This window comes from Lygodium microphyllum, chromosome 12 (assembly GCF_053477565.2).
Source record: "Lygodium microphyllum isolate KBCC chromosome 12, Lygodium_microphyllum_v1.1.10, whole genome shotgun sequence".
NCBI classification, from domain to species: domain Eukaryota; kingdom Viridiplantae; phylum Streptophyta; class Polypodiopsida; order Schizaeales; family Lygodiaceae; genus Lygodium; species Lygodium microphyllum.
Genome location: NC_141146.1, coordinates 89,225,086 through 89,237,722, shown reverse-complemented (window position 1 = coordinate 89,237,722; position 12,637 = coordinate 89,225,086). Strand labels below are relative to the sequence as shown.

Here is a 12,637-nt window from a genome sequence, read left to right as displayed (position 1 = left end):
GCAACTCTCATTGTCACATTGCAGCAAAGTAGGACGAGTCTGGGGGCACCCAAGCTCCTCCAATAATCTCCGAAGCCACACAGCCTCACATGTGGTGGAAGGCGCGGCCCGATACTCCGCCTCAGTAGACGAAAGGGCTACCGTGGGCTACTTCGTACTACTCCATGAGATAACACCTGCACCCAAGGTAAAACAGTAACCTGTAGTAGACCGCCTGTGGTCCACATCACCGGCCCAATCCGAGTCGCTCCAACCTGCAAGTACAAGATCTGAACCATCTGTCCCTGCAGGGTAATGAATCCCTAAATCAGACGTCCCCCTCAAATACCGAAGTATCCTCTGAGCAGCCTGCCAATGCATCGTCTTAGGTTCACTCATGAACCCTGCCAAGAGCCCAACAGCAAAACAAAGATCAACCCTAGTGTTGAGAAGCCAAATCAAGGACCCAATCAACTGACGATAGCGGAAAGCATCCGCCATAGGAGAAACTGAATGGGAAGTGGCCTTCCAGTTCGGATCCATAGGAGTAGAAAGGGCCCGACAATCCTCCATCTCAAAAGACACCAAGAGCTCCTGTACATATCTCTGTTGAGAGATGAAGATCCCCCTCTGAGACTGATACATCTCATGGCCCAAAAAGAAATGGAGGAGACCCAAGTCCGTCATCTCGAACGTCCGATGTAAAGCTGACTTCGTCTCTTGGACCTGTTGTGCATCATCACCTGTGACAATCAAATCATCAACATATAACACAAAAAGCACACAACCATCCTCGGAAGTGTGAACATAAAGCTGCGGATCGGCCTTAGAACGCCGATATCCCAACTGAGACCGGAGGAACGAATCCATCTTCTCGTTCCATGCACACAGAGCCTGCTTGAGGCCATACAAGGCCTTCTTCAACCTGTAGACTTTCCCATCTGAAGATCCAAAGCCAGGAGGCTGCTCAACATAGATCTCCTCCTTCAAATCACCATTGAGGAAGGCCGACTTCACATCCAACTGGTAAACAGGCCATCTCCTATGGCCAACCAAAGCAAGAACAGCTCTAATGGTCGCCATATGAGCTGTGGGGGCAAAAGTATCATGATAGTCAATCCCTGGGCGCTGTGCAAAACCTTTAGCAACAAGGCGAGCCTTGTGCTTATCCAAAGAACCATCGCTCAGGTATTTGGTCTTGAAGACCCACTTGACGCCAATCACCTTCTTATTCGGGGGGCGCGGCACGAGTGACCAAGTGCCATTCCTCTCAATAGCCTCCAACTAGGCTTCCATAGCTTTCTTCCATGGTGCGGACTGTAAAGCCTCCTTCACGGAGGTGGGCTCGCGATCCTGCATAACACGAGTCATCAAACAATAGTTAGAGCATACAAGCTCCGTTGAATGTGCCTGGTGCCGCCGTGACCGCCGCGGACCATCCTGCGGTCCCGACTCCTCAAGAACCCCCTCGATCCCTGAATCACGGAGTGTGTCACGGGCCCATCGAGGAGGAGGCCGAACCTCCCCTCGTCTCTCTCCATCAGCAGAAGACTCTGGAATATCCACCGGTGGTAACTCCACAGGGGTGTCCGATGCAACAGTAGACTCTGTGTCAGAAACTGAATCATAATCAAAAGACACGGCTTCCAATGGTACTGTAGCAGGAGCCCAACTCTCCCCTGGATCTCCAAGAACGGGATGCTCCTCACCTGTTGATATGGCCGGAACCTCCACAAACCGTACATCGCGGCTAGTGTACACATCCCGCTTGACGGGATCATACAAACGATAGCCTTGGGACTGGGAGCTGTAGCCAACAAATACCTGTATTCGGGAAGCTGCTTCAAATTTATCACGGTGAGCCTTGGGAATGTGAACATAGGCATCACACCCAAAGACCCTAAAGTAAGAAACATCTGGCTTCGTCCGAAAGTAAGCCTCAAACGGGGTCATCCCTTCCACGGCCGAAGTAGGGGATCGATTAAGGATGTGGACTGCAATAGCCACAGCCTCGGCCCACAGAACCTGAGGGGTCTGTCGGTGCTCCATCATGGTACGCGCCATCTCGATCACACTGCGGTTCTTCCGTTCAAGAATGCCATTTTCTTGAGGAGTGTTGGTATTGGCAAGCTCCTCGTGAATTCCTTTATCTGCACAAAACCGAGCAAACTCATTAGAAACAAATTCACCGCCCTTGTCGGATCGCAAGGTCTTCAACTTCCGGCCCGATCGGTTCTCCTCAAAGAGAAGCCAATCCTTGAAGTGTGAGAAAGCTTCTGACTTTAATGCCAAAAAATAGACCCATGTCATCCTGTTGTAGTCATCTACGATCAGCATGAAGTAGAGCTCCCGCGCAAGGACTCATTCCTCATAGGGCCACATAGATCCGTAGATACAAGCTCCATCGGTGAAGTAGACCGCCGCGAAGCTGTGTGGGGAATGGCATCCCTATGCTGCTTCCCCCGAATGCAGGAGGCACATGGCTGCTGGCTCACCACTATATCCGGCAACCCTCGAACAAGCTGTCCACGTGACGCCCTCCGAAGATAATCATAGTTCAGGTGACCAAACCGAGCATGCCATAACTCTGACTGTGACTGAGAGGTAAGAAGAAGAGTAGAGAGGGCAGTGGAAGACTTCAATTTATAAATGCCGTTCTCCTCATATCCGGATGATAGAACCTTCCTCGATCCACGATCAAGGACTCGCACCGTAGTACTATCAAACTCCACCAAAAGGCCAAGGGAGCAAATCTTATGAACTGACAGGAGATGATACCCTAAGCCTGGTACATGCAAAACCTCTGAGGTATGGGTACCACCTCGTCCATCTGGAATAAGCTGCAACTTACCCCGACCTGCAATAGATACTGAAGAGCTATCTCCAATGAGAATCTGCCCACGCGAGGGTCGCAACTGGGCAACACCATCTGATGAAGGAGTCATGTGCCGGGAGGCACCACTATCAACGATCCACTCTCGAGCCTGGGGAGCCATCATCGCAGCATCAGAAGCATTCGGTGAAGCGTCCTCAATGACAGCTAGATGAAGAAATGCAGCTGATGAGGTGCAGCCACCGCTCCAGAATCCTTGGTGTCCTTCTTGTCTTTGTCAGGGCAATCCTTCTTCCAATGGCCAGTCTTTCCACAAATATGACATGTGGATTCTTTGTCCTTGTCCTTCTTGGACTTGTTATCCCCCTTCTTCTTCTTTTGATCCTTCCCCTTCTTCTGAGAGGCTTGACCTGTCAGCGCCTCCAACTTGGAAGCATTTTGTCCCTTTAACTGTTCCTCTTGGTCCAAGACCATAGGAACCAACTCTTCCCACCGAAGAGTAGACTCTCGCCCCGAAGCAATAAGGGCAGAGTAAGATGTACCGAATCGTGGCGGCAACTGGGACAAAAGTGTGGTCACCATGTCTTCGGAGGAAATCGGCTTCCCCGCATTCTGAACCTACATCCGAAGCTGCCTTAGCTTGTTAATGTGCTCCCGCAGCGAAGAAGACTTGTTTACGGATAAGGTCTGCATCTGTACCTCCAAAGAAACCCGCTTCATAAGGGTCATCCGATTGTACATCTGATCAAGCTCCAGCCATATCTCCCGAGCCACCGTCAAGTGCTCGATGTGAGCGATCACGGCTGTAGTACATGATAGAAAAAGAAAGGAACGAATCCTGGCATTCAGTTTGTCCCAATGAGACTGAGCCTTGGCCAACTCCGCACGAGCATCGGAAGAGAGTTTGGACTCATCTCTTACCGAGGGCCGGTCGATCTCCTCCTGTACAAGCTCCGCCAAATCATAGGACTCAAGGATGGCCAACATCATGACGCGCCAAATGCGGTAGTTGTCGCCGTCGAGCTTCTGATCTGCAGGAAGAGCCGGTAAGACAGGCACCTTCCGGTCCATAATCGACTGGAACTCCAAGTCAATCTCTGTAGACATCTTCACCTGTAATGCCTTCACAAACGCAAAAGCAGCCCCCTCTGACTGTGAAAACTCAGCCTGCTAAGGCTCTTCCGCGTCCTGAACCTTCTCCACCCGTCGGAGGCGATGAAAAAGCAAAACCTGCACTTGTAGGCTGAAAACTCAAACTTCCTCCGCGTCAAACAGCAATAAATAGCAACAAATCCACCACCTGGACTCCTTTCCTGCGCGCCCACAGTCGCTTCAGCCTCGTTCCAAGGCGCAGCCCTCCTATCTGCCCTTAAACGCAAAAAACGCAAATTTGTGTCGCGATAGAAACTCCTCTTCAGGTTGATTCTGCGCTCAGTCAGCCCTCTAACACTGCTCTGATACCATGTCAGAGTGCAGCGGTGCGGAAGCGTAGGACTGAGAGAGAGAGAACGCAGAGAGAGAAGAGAGAGAAAGAGACAGTGGAAGATGAAGATCTGCTGTATAAAGTGTACTGAATACAAAGATATGCAGATATATACACGGGCGCAGTGAGCTGAACTGCGTGTCTCCACCTCGACGATGCAACCTGCTGTTCACCTCGAAGTCCGCTGCAGTCTGCACTGTCTCCTGTCTGAAATTTGCAAACAGAGACGGAATCTGCGCGTGTCACCGGTCTGTAATCTGCGAGGAGAGAAGTGTACGAGACTGCTGGAGATGTCAGCTATTTATAGCCAGAATCTGGACAAAAACAGGGCGCCAGAAAATATCTTGTCGGCTGCATTAAATGCAGCTGACTGCCTGCACAGGTCGGACTGTCACGTGGCAGTCCGACTGTGCAGTCCGACTGCCTGTCCGACTGCACTCTGGCTGCCACTGCACTGGCTGTGATCAGATCTCTAACAATTTCCTCCGTAATCCCTCCATTAAAACAATATGTGCCACAACACCCTGACTGATGGTGTCAACTAAAGAAATATATGGGGCCCAAAACCCATTGTAGACATTAATTGGCGCAAAAATGACCAACTAACATGATCAAAAGCCTTCTCTATATCTAGCTGAAGCATAACAACTTGCTGGCTAGAAGCTTTGGCATAATCAATTCACAGCTGCACATTCAAAATGTTGTGTATTATATGCCGACCTTTAATGAAACCGTATTGACGTGGATGAATGAGTTGCGGAAATACTTTCTGCAATCTGTTGGCAATAATCTTAGAGAAGATTTTATATAACGATCCCATAACTGAAATGGGCCTCCACTATTTCAAAGAGCTCGGAGAGGGAACCTTGGACAGTAACCTGATGACTGCTATCTTCCAATCTGAAGGCATCATACCAAAGTTCCACACCTGCTGACACAATCGAGTCAATGGGTCCTTAAGCACTTACACATGGGCTGAAAACAGCTCATTAGGAAGCTCGTCCCAACCTGGACTTTTCCTTTGAGGCAAGTGAGACAGCACTTCTTCCACTTCATCTTCAAAAAAGGCCTCCATTAAATTTACCATTCTATTTCGACCTGATTACTAACCAAGTCACATATGTATGTTTGAGTAGAAAGAACAGCATCTGAAAGAATCTCATGCGGACCCAACAAGGCCCTATAAAAGTCAACAGTCATCCGAATAATGGAGGCAGGATCAGTCACCATATCACCGTGCTCATTCTTTAAGAGCACAATATTTTCCCGGGCATATTTATGTTGCAGACGAGCAAAAAATTGATGAGTTTGACAGTTGTTATCATGTAAAGCTTCGGCTCTGGCTAACAGTTTGTATTTTGCATATTCCTCCTCCAGAAAAGATTGGACCCTGCCTTTCAACCATTCAATGCAAGTGAGAAAGTCATCATTGGAATCCCCAGACTGACACAAAGACAAGAAATGAGCTAATAAAGATTGAGCATGTTGCAATTCAGCTTGAAATGAGGATGCATGCTGAATACCATATTGTCAGGATAACGCTCGCGCATTATCCCTAAAAACCGCCCATGCTTCCATCCCTCTAGATAGGACCTTCGTGCTAAAAGAAGCTATCAGTTGCTGAACATCTTCCAAAAACTGATTTTGCTGCAAAAAAGATTGATTAAACCAAAGAGGCAAATGGGCAAGAAGAGCCTTGAATGCATGAACAGGTCTGTGGCTCATTTCCAGGACCAAAGGGTAATGATCTGACAGAACATGTTGTCTTTCCACCTGCATGTCAATGACTGCAGGAAGAAAGGAGTCAATTTGGTAGATGTAGATCCTATCCAATCTAACCCAAGTATTTGGATGCTGAAGAGAGCGATAAGTATATCCGGCTTGTGATGGATACATCCAGGACCACATATCCTGTTTCAAAGATGCCGCTACAAGAGCATCCCAAGCCTGTTGCTCAGGGCCATCCATAACCAAATGCGGAGAGGTCGCCTGATCTGCAGAAACACAGGCATTAAAATCACCCATAACAAAACCTTGATAAGCCAAGGCGAGGCAGTGCAGGTCATCCCAAAGCAGACGACGTTTCCTTGCATTAGAAGGAGCATACACGCCTACAATCCACAAAACCTCCCCCTCATAACATATTTCCAGAATCAGAAATCGGCCACGAGTATCTTGAGAAACCAATGCAAGTTGCAAGGAGGATTTGACAGCCAACATAACTCCTGATTTATGCGGAGCGCGACCACTAAAGAAGACCACATAATCCTTATACACATAAGAAGATCTAACCAAAGAATGTTGTTTGTGCTCCACAACACAAAAAACATCCCAATTTCCAGCAAGCACAACTTTCCACAACCGATACTGCTTACTACCCAAAGAGATACCTTTAACATTCCACAAAGCAATTCTCATGATAAATCGAAAAAGAGAAAACTACTAAACCACCGCTTTTCCTTTTTCTTTTACATCTAAAGCTTTAGCTGCCTAGAACCTTTCCATCTTGCTTCGGATTACGTCGACAAGGTCTGCCCTTTGCAAACCAGCAATGGAAGCAGGAGAAGGGAATTGTTGTTGTTGTGACCGAAAAACATTCCTAGGAGGCACAAGCCTCCCCTGCACATCAAAGTGCAAAGCAGAATTGGAATTCCTATTATCATCCCCCGCCGGAGCACGGGAAGATAGAGGGTTCATGTAAAACCCCCTACCTCTTCGTTGAAAGGTCTAAGTAATGGGGTGTGGAGATGAACGGGCAGGAGCCGAACGAGAAGCTTGTCTTGCATTACGTCTAACCACTGAAACCCAAGAATCTTCCCGAGGAGACACATTCCGAACAACCGGAATGGAAATACGCTCAAGACCCACTTGTAAAATCTCCTTCTTACCATCATCTCAACCATGTTGGGGAAGCATCTCAAAATCAGCTTGAGGCTGCTAAAGTGAGTGGGGAGGATGGTGTTCCTACATCTCCATGTCTGAATCTATAGTGTGTTGCAAAACCTCCAGATTTTTGTCACATTCTGAAATGAAATGGCCCAATTGGCCACATCTGAAACAGTGTCCTGCAAAAGTACCCCATTTCAACTCATAAATGAAGGTTTGCAGTCCTGGGACTTGAAAATGGATTTTGGTCGAGCGAGATTTTCCTTTGTCCCAAAGCATGCATACCCTATTCCAATTGCAGGAAGCCAGCCGAGGCTCTACCAACACCTCGCCTAAGGTTCTCAAGACCAAAGGGAGGGGTCTCCAAAGATGCGCAGGGAAATCAACCACCTCCACCCAAATAGGGCATGCTTGCCTCAACACCTCCTGAAACTTGGCCATGGGCCTCCAAGGGACCATGTGAACCAGCTGCCCATCCAAAAACAAAGGGATGCACTGCATGATGAAAGACCGCACTTCCAAGGAGCGAAAAAGCACCTCAAAAAACCCCTTGGGACCATCATAAATTTCTTCAACAAGAGGGGCCTGCACAAGCCCTGAAGCATGTTCTTGGCAAAAGTTGCACATTTACAAGCATAGACTGCAGCCAGGTACGAATCCTTGTGATCAAGGGAATCCTTCCTGTGAAATAGAGGATGGCTGCCCTCTCATGGAAGGCAGCAGTCTGCTGTAGAACCAGTTCCGTTCCCATGACTGCTACTACATGATCCCCTTCCGGAAAAGAGTTAGCTTTGCTCTCATTAACATGTACATAATCGGACATAAGACGGTTGGCACTAGCCAGCAATTTGGGGGGCATAAGAGCGGGTCTTCTAGCGACATCTTCTGACATTTACCTGTCTCTTCCCCTTCTGTCAACTGCTCGGAATCCTCCGCCAAAGAATTGCTATCCAAATCCGGCAAAACTTGGTATTTCCCAATTCCCCAAGTGCTGGTCAAGATGTGCAGGACACTGTCACTCACTGCCAGATGATGAAACTCTCTCACACTGCACAGCACGGCAGCGTGCAGAGTGTGGAATCCAGAGGCAGCAGGACGCACGGCAGATGAATATCGGGGCAGCAGATGCAACATAACTGGTCGAGACTCTGTTTCTCTGACAACCGTCAAGATTAGGGTTTACAGCAGCTCGGCGCCTCTGCAGAAATGGACAAACGCGAGCAGGAGGGCCAGAGGACAGCACGACGGTCGAATCAAGGTGGGCGTCTGCAGCGTGGCAAAGTGACAGGGCAGCAGATAGGCGTGACGAAACATGGCACCGTCCAACAGGGCGCTAAGGTCCACGACTCGCAGGTCTGACGGACAACTGCAGGGACCACAACCCGCAGGTCTGACGGGCAACGGCAGGAACCCCGACCCGCAGGACTGACAGGCGACAGCTGCAACCACGACCCGCAGGTCAGACGGCCGGTGGCAGGGCTGGGCTCTCAGACGATGACATCTCTCTCTCTCTCTCCAAGCCTGCTGAAACTGTGTGTTGTGTCACAGGCATGTGTGCCAACTATGTGACACTGCAGGTTGCCATGGCAGGTCTGCTGCATTTCAGGTCTGCAAGCCTGCCTCTGTGTCTGCCTGCTTGTTTGTGCTGCAGCTGGCTGTGTACAAGCATGTATAGGGTTGTGTGTGTCTGTAGAACTGTGAGTGGGTATGTTAACATGCCTGTCAGCCTGTATGTGGGCTGTCGGAGAGGGTGCTGGTCTGCAGTCAACGCAGGCTGCATTTCACAATGGACTGCCTGACTGTCTGACTGGCCATTTGCAGGTCATGCCTGTCTGCAGTTTACAACGGACTGCCTGTAGGGTCATGACTTCATGAAGGGACCTGGCTGCCTTCAAGGACAGACTGCGTTGTACCTTTATTAATGCTGATGATCGCACTAGGACCTCTCTCTCTCTCTCTCTCTCTCTCTCTCTCTCTCTCTCTCTCTCTCTCTCTCACACACACACACACAACAATGATACAGCAATTTACGTAAATTGAGACATGGATCATCCCTAAAAATAAGAGTGACTAAGAAACATATGTACTTTGAAAAAAAGTCCACGCTGCTCCTCATGCAGCCTTTTTTTTTTGTGTTTGCACGATATTTCTTGATGTTTGACATTTCTAATAACAACTTCATTTGGAAAATTATTCGATATTAATTTATTATTGCTTTCCCTGGAAATAGAGTGGCAGACCAATCTGATTATTGTTGAAACATACACGTTGGCCAAACATTATAGTACTAGATGTCTCTCCTCTATGCCGAGGTGAAGGTCCTATCGTTATCACCAAAGAAGTCCTTGCAGTACCTGCATCCCACCAGCAGAGTCAGTTTAGCAGATTGTTTCCTTTCTAAGCTTTAACACAGGATCCAAGCATGAGAGCATCAGATTCATTGATCACCCAAGAAATGAGTATTGCAATATGTATCAGTAACATGTTCCATTACACTGAGAAAACCCCTAGGTGAGAGCCACCTTGAGCCCAATTAGCCAAGCATTGCTTCAAGAGAGGCTTTATAACACAAAAACCAGAATGACAAATGAGATGCATTGTGCGATTTTCTTGCAAGCAAAGACCTAAAGGACAAGACAAATCACATATTAAAAGGTAAAAACAGTGCACGCAAAGGAGAGAAAAATATCATGGACATCACAAAAAGCTGTGATGACCATAAATGAAACCAGAAATGAAAACTTCATTGACTGTGCAGAAACTTGACTTGCCTCTACTATAACAATAAAGCTTCACAAAGGGACCTGTATGTGTTCAAGTCTACTGTACAGGAAAGAAATGCACTGTTTGCATGTTGAGCTTTTTCTTGGCCCAAATGGGCTCAAGTAAAGCAATAGATCAAGTTATGAACATCAAGTCATATCCGAAAAACAGGGGAAGCTGGTCAAACCTCCGAAAGAATCACGAAGAATTCTTGTAAGTTTTGAATCCCTGATAGGAACATGAAGGCTGCCCTCCGCCAGAGCATTGATGCACTTCCCAAGTGCAGTTAGTGAAAGATTTATCGATTTAGCTTCCTCCAGAGCATGTCCTTCACTGCCTGAAACAATGACATGAATTCTTGACTATGACTCGTCTGCACATTATGCCAAAAGCAAGAGAAGGAAAAAGCATGTTCAAATGTATTAAATCTCAAAGAACTGCGAACTGCATTCAGAGAGTTATTCCTTCCAATTGGAACTGAAGGGTACACCTGATTTGTGTACCCGCTCTGATCCAGCAAGATCAACCACAACAAGTTTGCTTTTCCTGACTAAAGGAGCACGCAGCCCTTTGGCTATGTGCGCATCGGTTCCATTTTCATTGGAGGAAAATGAATCACTTTCAGGCCTTGCTATCACACACTTCCTAACATTTACCTGCATCAGAGTAGACAATTAATTATTGCAACTAGAAAACTGAAGGAATATCTCAAGTTAGACCTCAGCAACTAAGGAATTTCCAGTTCTCACCATTAAAATAGCATGGCTGCGAGAAGACTCTGTGTTGAGCTTTGTGTTTGCTGCAAAACGGTTTGCTTCTCCTGTTTGAAGAAGTTCAACAAAACTCATTTGGTCTTTTATTTCTACAACAGTAGATCCTGGAACAGACACATCCCCTGTCTTGGGATCTTCAACTATCGGAATATTGTATTTGCCAGGTGCAAGCAGATCTTGTACTGTTTCCATGTATAACTGTCCTAGCATGTGAGCACACAAGTCAGTGTCATCATGTATCAGTAAGTAATGTCTGAAATACTATGGGATGATTCAGACAATAGCTTTTGAAAGAAAATGTCAATGAATGTAAATTATGACATGCAGAAATAAAAATCATAAGGGAGGAATTCATATACACACCAACTAACAAGCTGAGTTGGCAAACAAGGACACAACCCACAATTATTTTCGCCTTATTAAAAACCAAAAATCCAGACAATATGTAAAGCTGCATACTCTGCATTGCAGGAGCTGTACACTGCACAGGCTTTGCATATCATTACTATAACTATCTAGTATAGGCTGTGGCTATGGAGACCTCTTTGGTGCATTTATCCTTCACTGGTGACTGGTGATGCACATGCACCTAGCTTAGGGCTTATAATCACATTTACTCTATTCATCATTCTATGCAGATTTCTTCAGTGCCGCCTTCATTCTTGTGTTCCAGTTTACAGAGTCTGACATAATATCATCACCAAAACTTGTCTTTTCAGTGTTGTGCATACTGTGTTTTCAGTTTTCCCTGCTACGACTTTTAACTGGCCAGCCCTAAACTGCTGCCAGACATCCCTCCATAGGTGAGTTTACTAGACATCCCTACTGCTAGCAGAGCTGCTGGAGGTTTGCCAACCCAACTGTATGTTTTCATCCCCAGGTGGCATCCAGACCTGCAATTTTATCAAACAAAGACTTACTAAGGTCATTCTCTCTCCTCACAGCCTAAGCTGTAACTGGCAACCATCAGCTGTATACTGCTTATTTCAGCATACAAAGGCTGTCAGAGGTGTGTCTTTGCTTCACAGAGAATATCTGCAACCCAAGCATGCATCATGGCCTCAAAGCAAGCCACATTTTGCAGTGTTTCAGCTCATAGAGACTGCCAGCTTCTGGATTTTGCTCCAACAGGTGCACTCATCATCTATTGGATTGGGGTGAGGGCTCACAAACAAAACAGTTTGATATAGACTCAGATCCCCATGGCATTATTCAGATTGCTTGGAGATTTCGTGCTATCAAAACAGACCTCTTTAGAGTTTAGAGAGGGATCCAGGAGGGTGTGGAAAAAGATCCTCTTGAGGAGCCATATAACTTGTATAGGGAACGAATTGTTCAACTCACTCTAATTACACTGTCAATTAACAATTATTGCTCAAAGCAGTCACATCTGACCGCTGAGTTTTAATCCTGCTGGCATTTGAGTTCTAGCTCAATCAAAACTCAAACTAATAACCATTATTTAAAAGAAGCTGGACACATCCCCTGCTTCAGAGAGCTGTCATCAACTGCAATGCACCATTGTAGAGCTGCAACTACTCTCAAGGTTCTTTGAAATATTGTTCATCCCACCCCACATCAAATTCATAAAACATATACAAAACTGTCCTTGTCCATCCTTCATAATGTCCTATTTGATGAAACCTCTTCAAACAATAAAATCTCTTGCATTTACAATAGATTTCTTCATACATTACCCCAGTAAGCTGAAAACATAAAAAGCATATTTTGAAAACTGCAGCTGTTCGAAGGCATTTTAGCTTCTATTAAGGCCTGCCTCAAATTTCACTTTCTGAAAAAAACATACATTTGTGTAATTTGGCACTTCACCTAAGAGACAACTAAGAGGGACCATGCTTTAGCAATGGATTCTGATGAAAAGCCATGCTTTGACTAATGAGATTATGCTAACAACATGCA

The 12,637-nt window shown here is 46.6% G+C and overlaps 2 protein-coding genes across 2 annotated transcripts in view; both read right to left on the bottom strand.

The window, feature by feature from the left end:
• LOC148028018 (kinesin-like protein KIN-UB) overlaps positions 1-12,637 on the bottom strand; it is a 79,742-nt gene that overhangs the window by 32,219 nt on the left and 34,886 nt on the right. The window contains exons 5-8 of the mRNA XM_087689703.1: positions 10,694-10,915; positions 10,435-10,600; positions 10,132-10,281; positions 9,447-9,535 (exon numbers count right to left, since the gene is read on the bottom strand). Coding sequence (XP_087545829.1) covers positions 9,447-9,535; positions 10,132-10,281; positions 10,435-10,600; positions 10,694-10,915 — 627 coding nt within the window. The remainder of the gene's footprint in view (positions 1-9,446; positions 9,536-10,131; positions 10,282-10,434; positions 10,601-10,693; positions 10,916-12,637) is intronic.
• On the bottom strand, positions 5,558-8,315 carry LOC148028019 (uncharacterized). The gene is made up of 4 exons (XM_087689021.1): positions 8,078-8,315; positions 7,597-7,676; positions 6,842-6,914; positions 5,558-6,685 (listed from the first exon to the last, which is right to left on the bottom strand). The coding sequence occupies exons 1-4, from the start codon at positions 8,313-8,315 to the stop codon at positions 5,826-5,828; spliced, it is 1,251 nt and encodes a 416-aa protein (XP_087545147.1). The 3' UTR covers positions 5,558-5,825.

What these genes read in the sequence shown, in the direction of transcription:
- LOC148028019 (XM_087689021.1), bottom strand. Translation starts at nt 8,315, where the DNA reads ATGTTGCATCTGCTGCCCCGATATTCATCTGCCGTGCGTCCTGCTGCC. An exon ending in GACAGAAGGGGAAGAGACAG is followed by an intron (nt 7,677 to 8,077) that starts GTAAATGTCAGA and finishes TTCATCATGCAG; the next exon opens with TGCATCCCTTTGTTTTTGGA. An exon ending in TTCTCCTGCTTCCATTGCTG is followed by an intron (nt 6,686 to 6,841) that starts GTTTGCAAAGGG and finishes GGAATGTTAAAG; the next exon opens with GTATCTCTTTGGGTAGTAAG.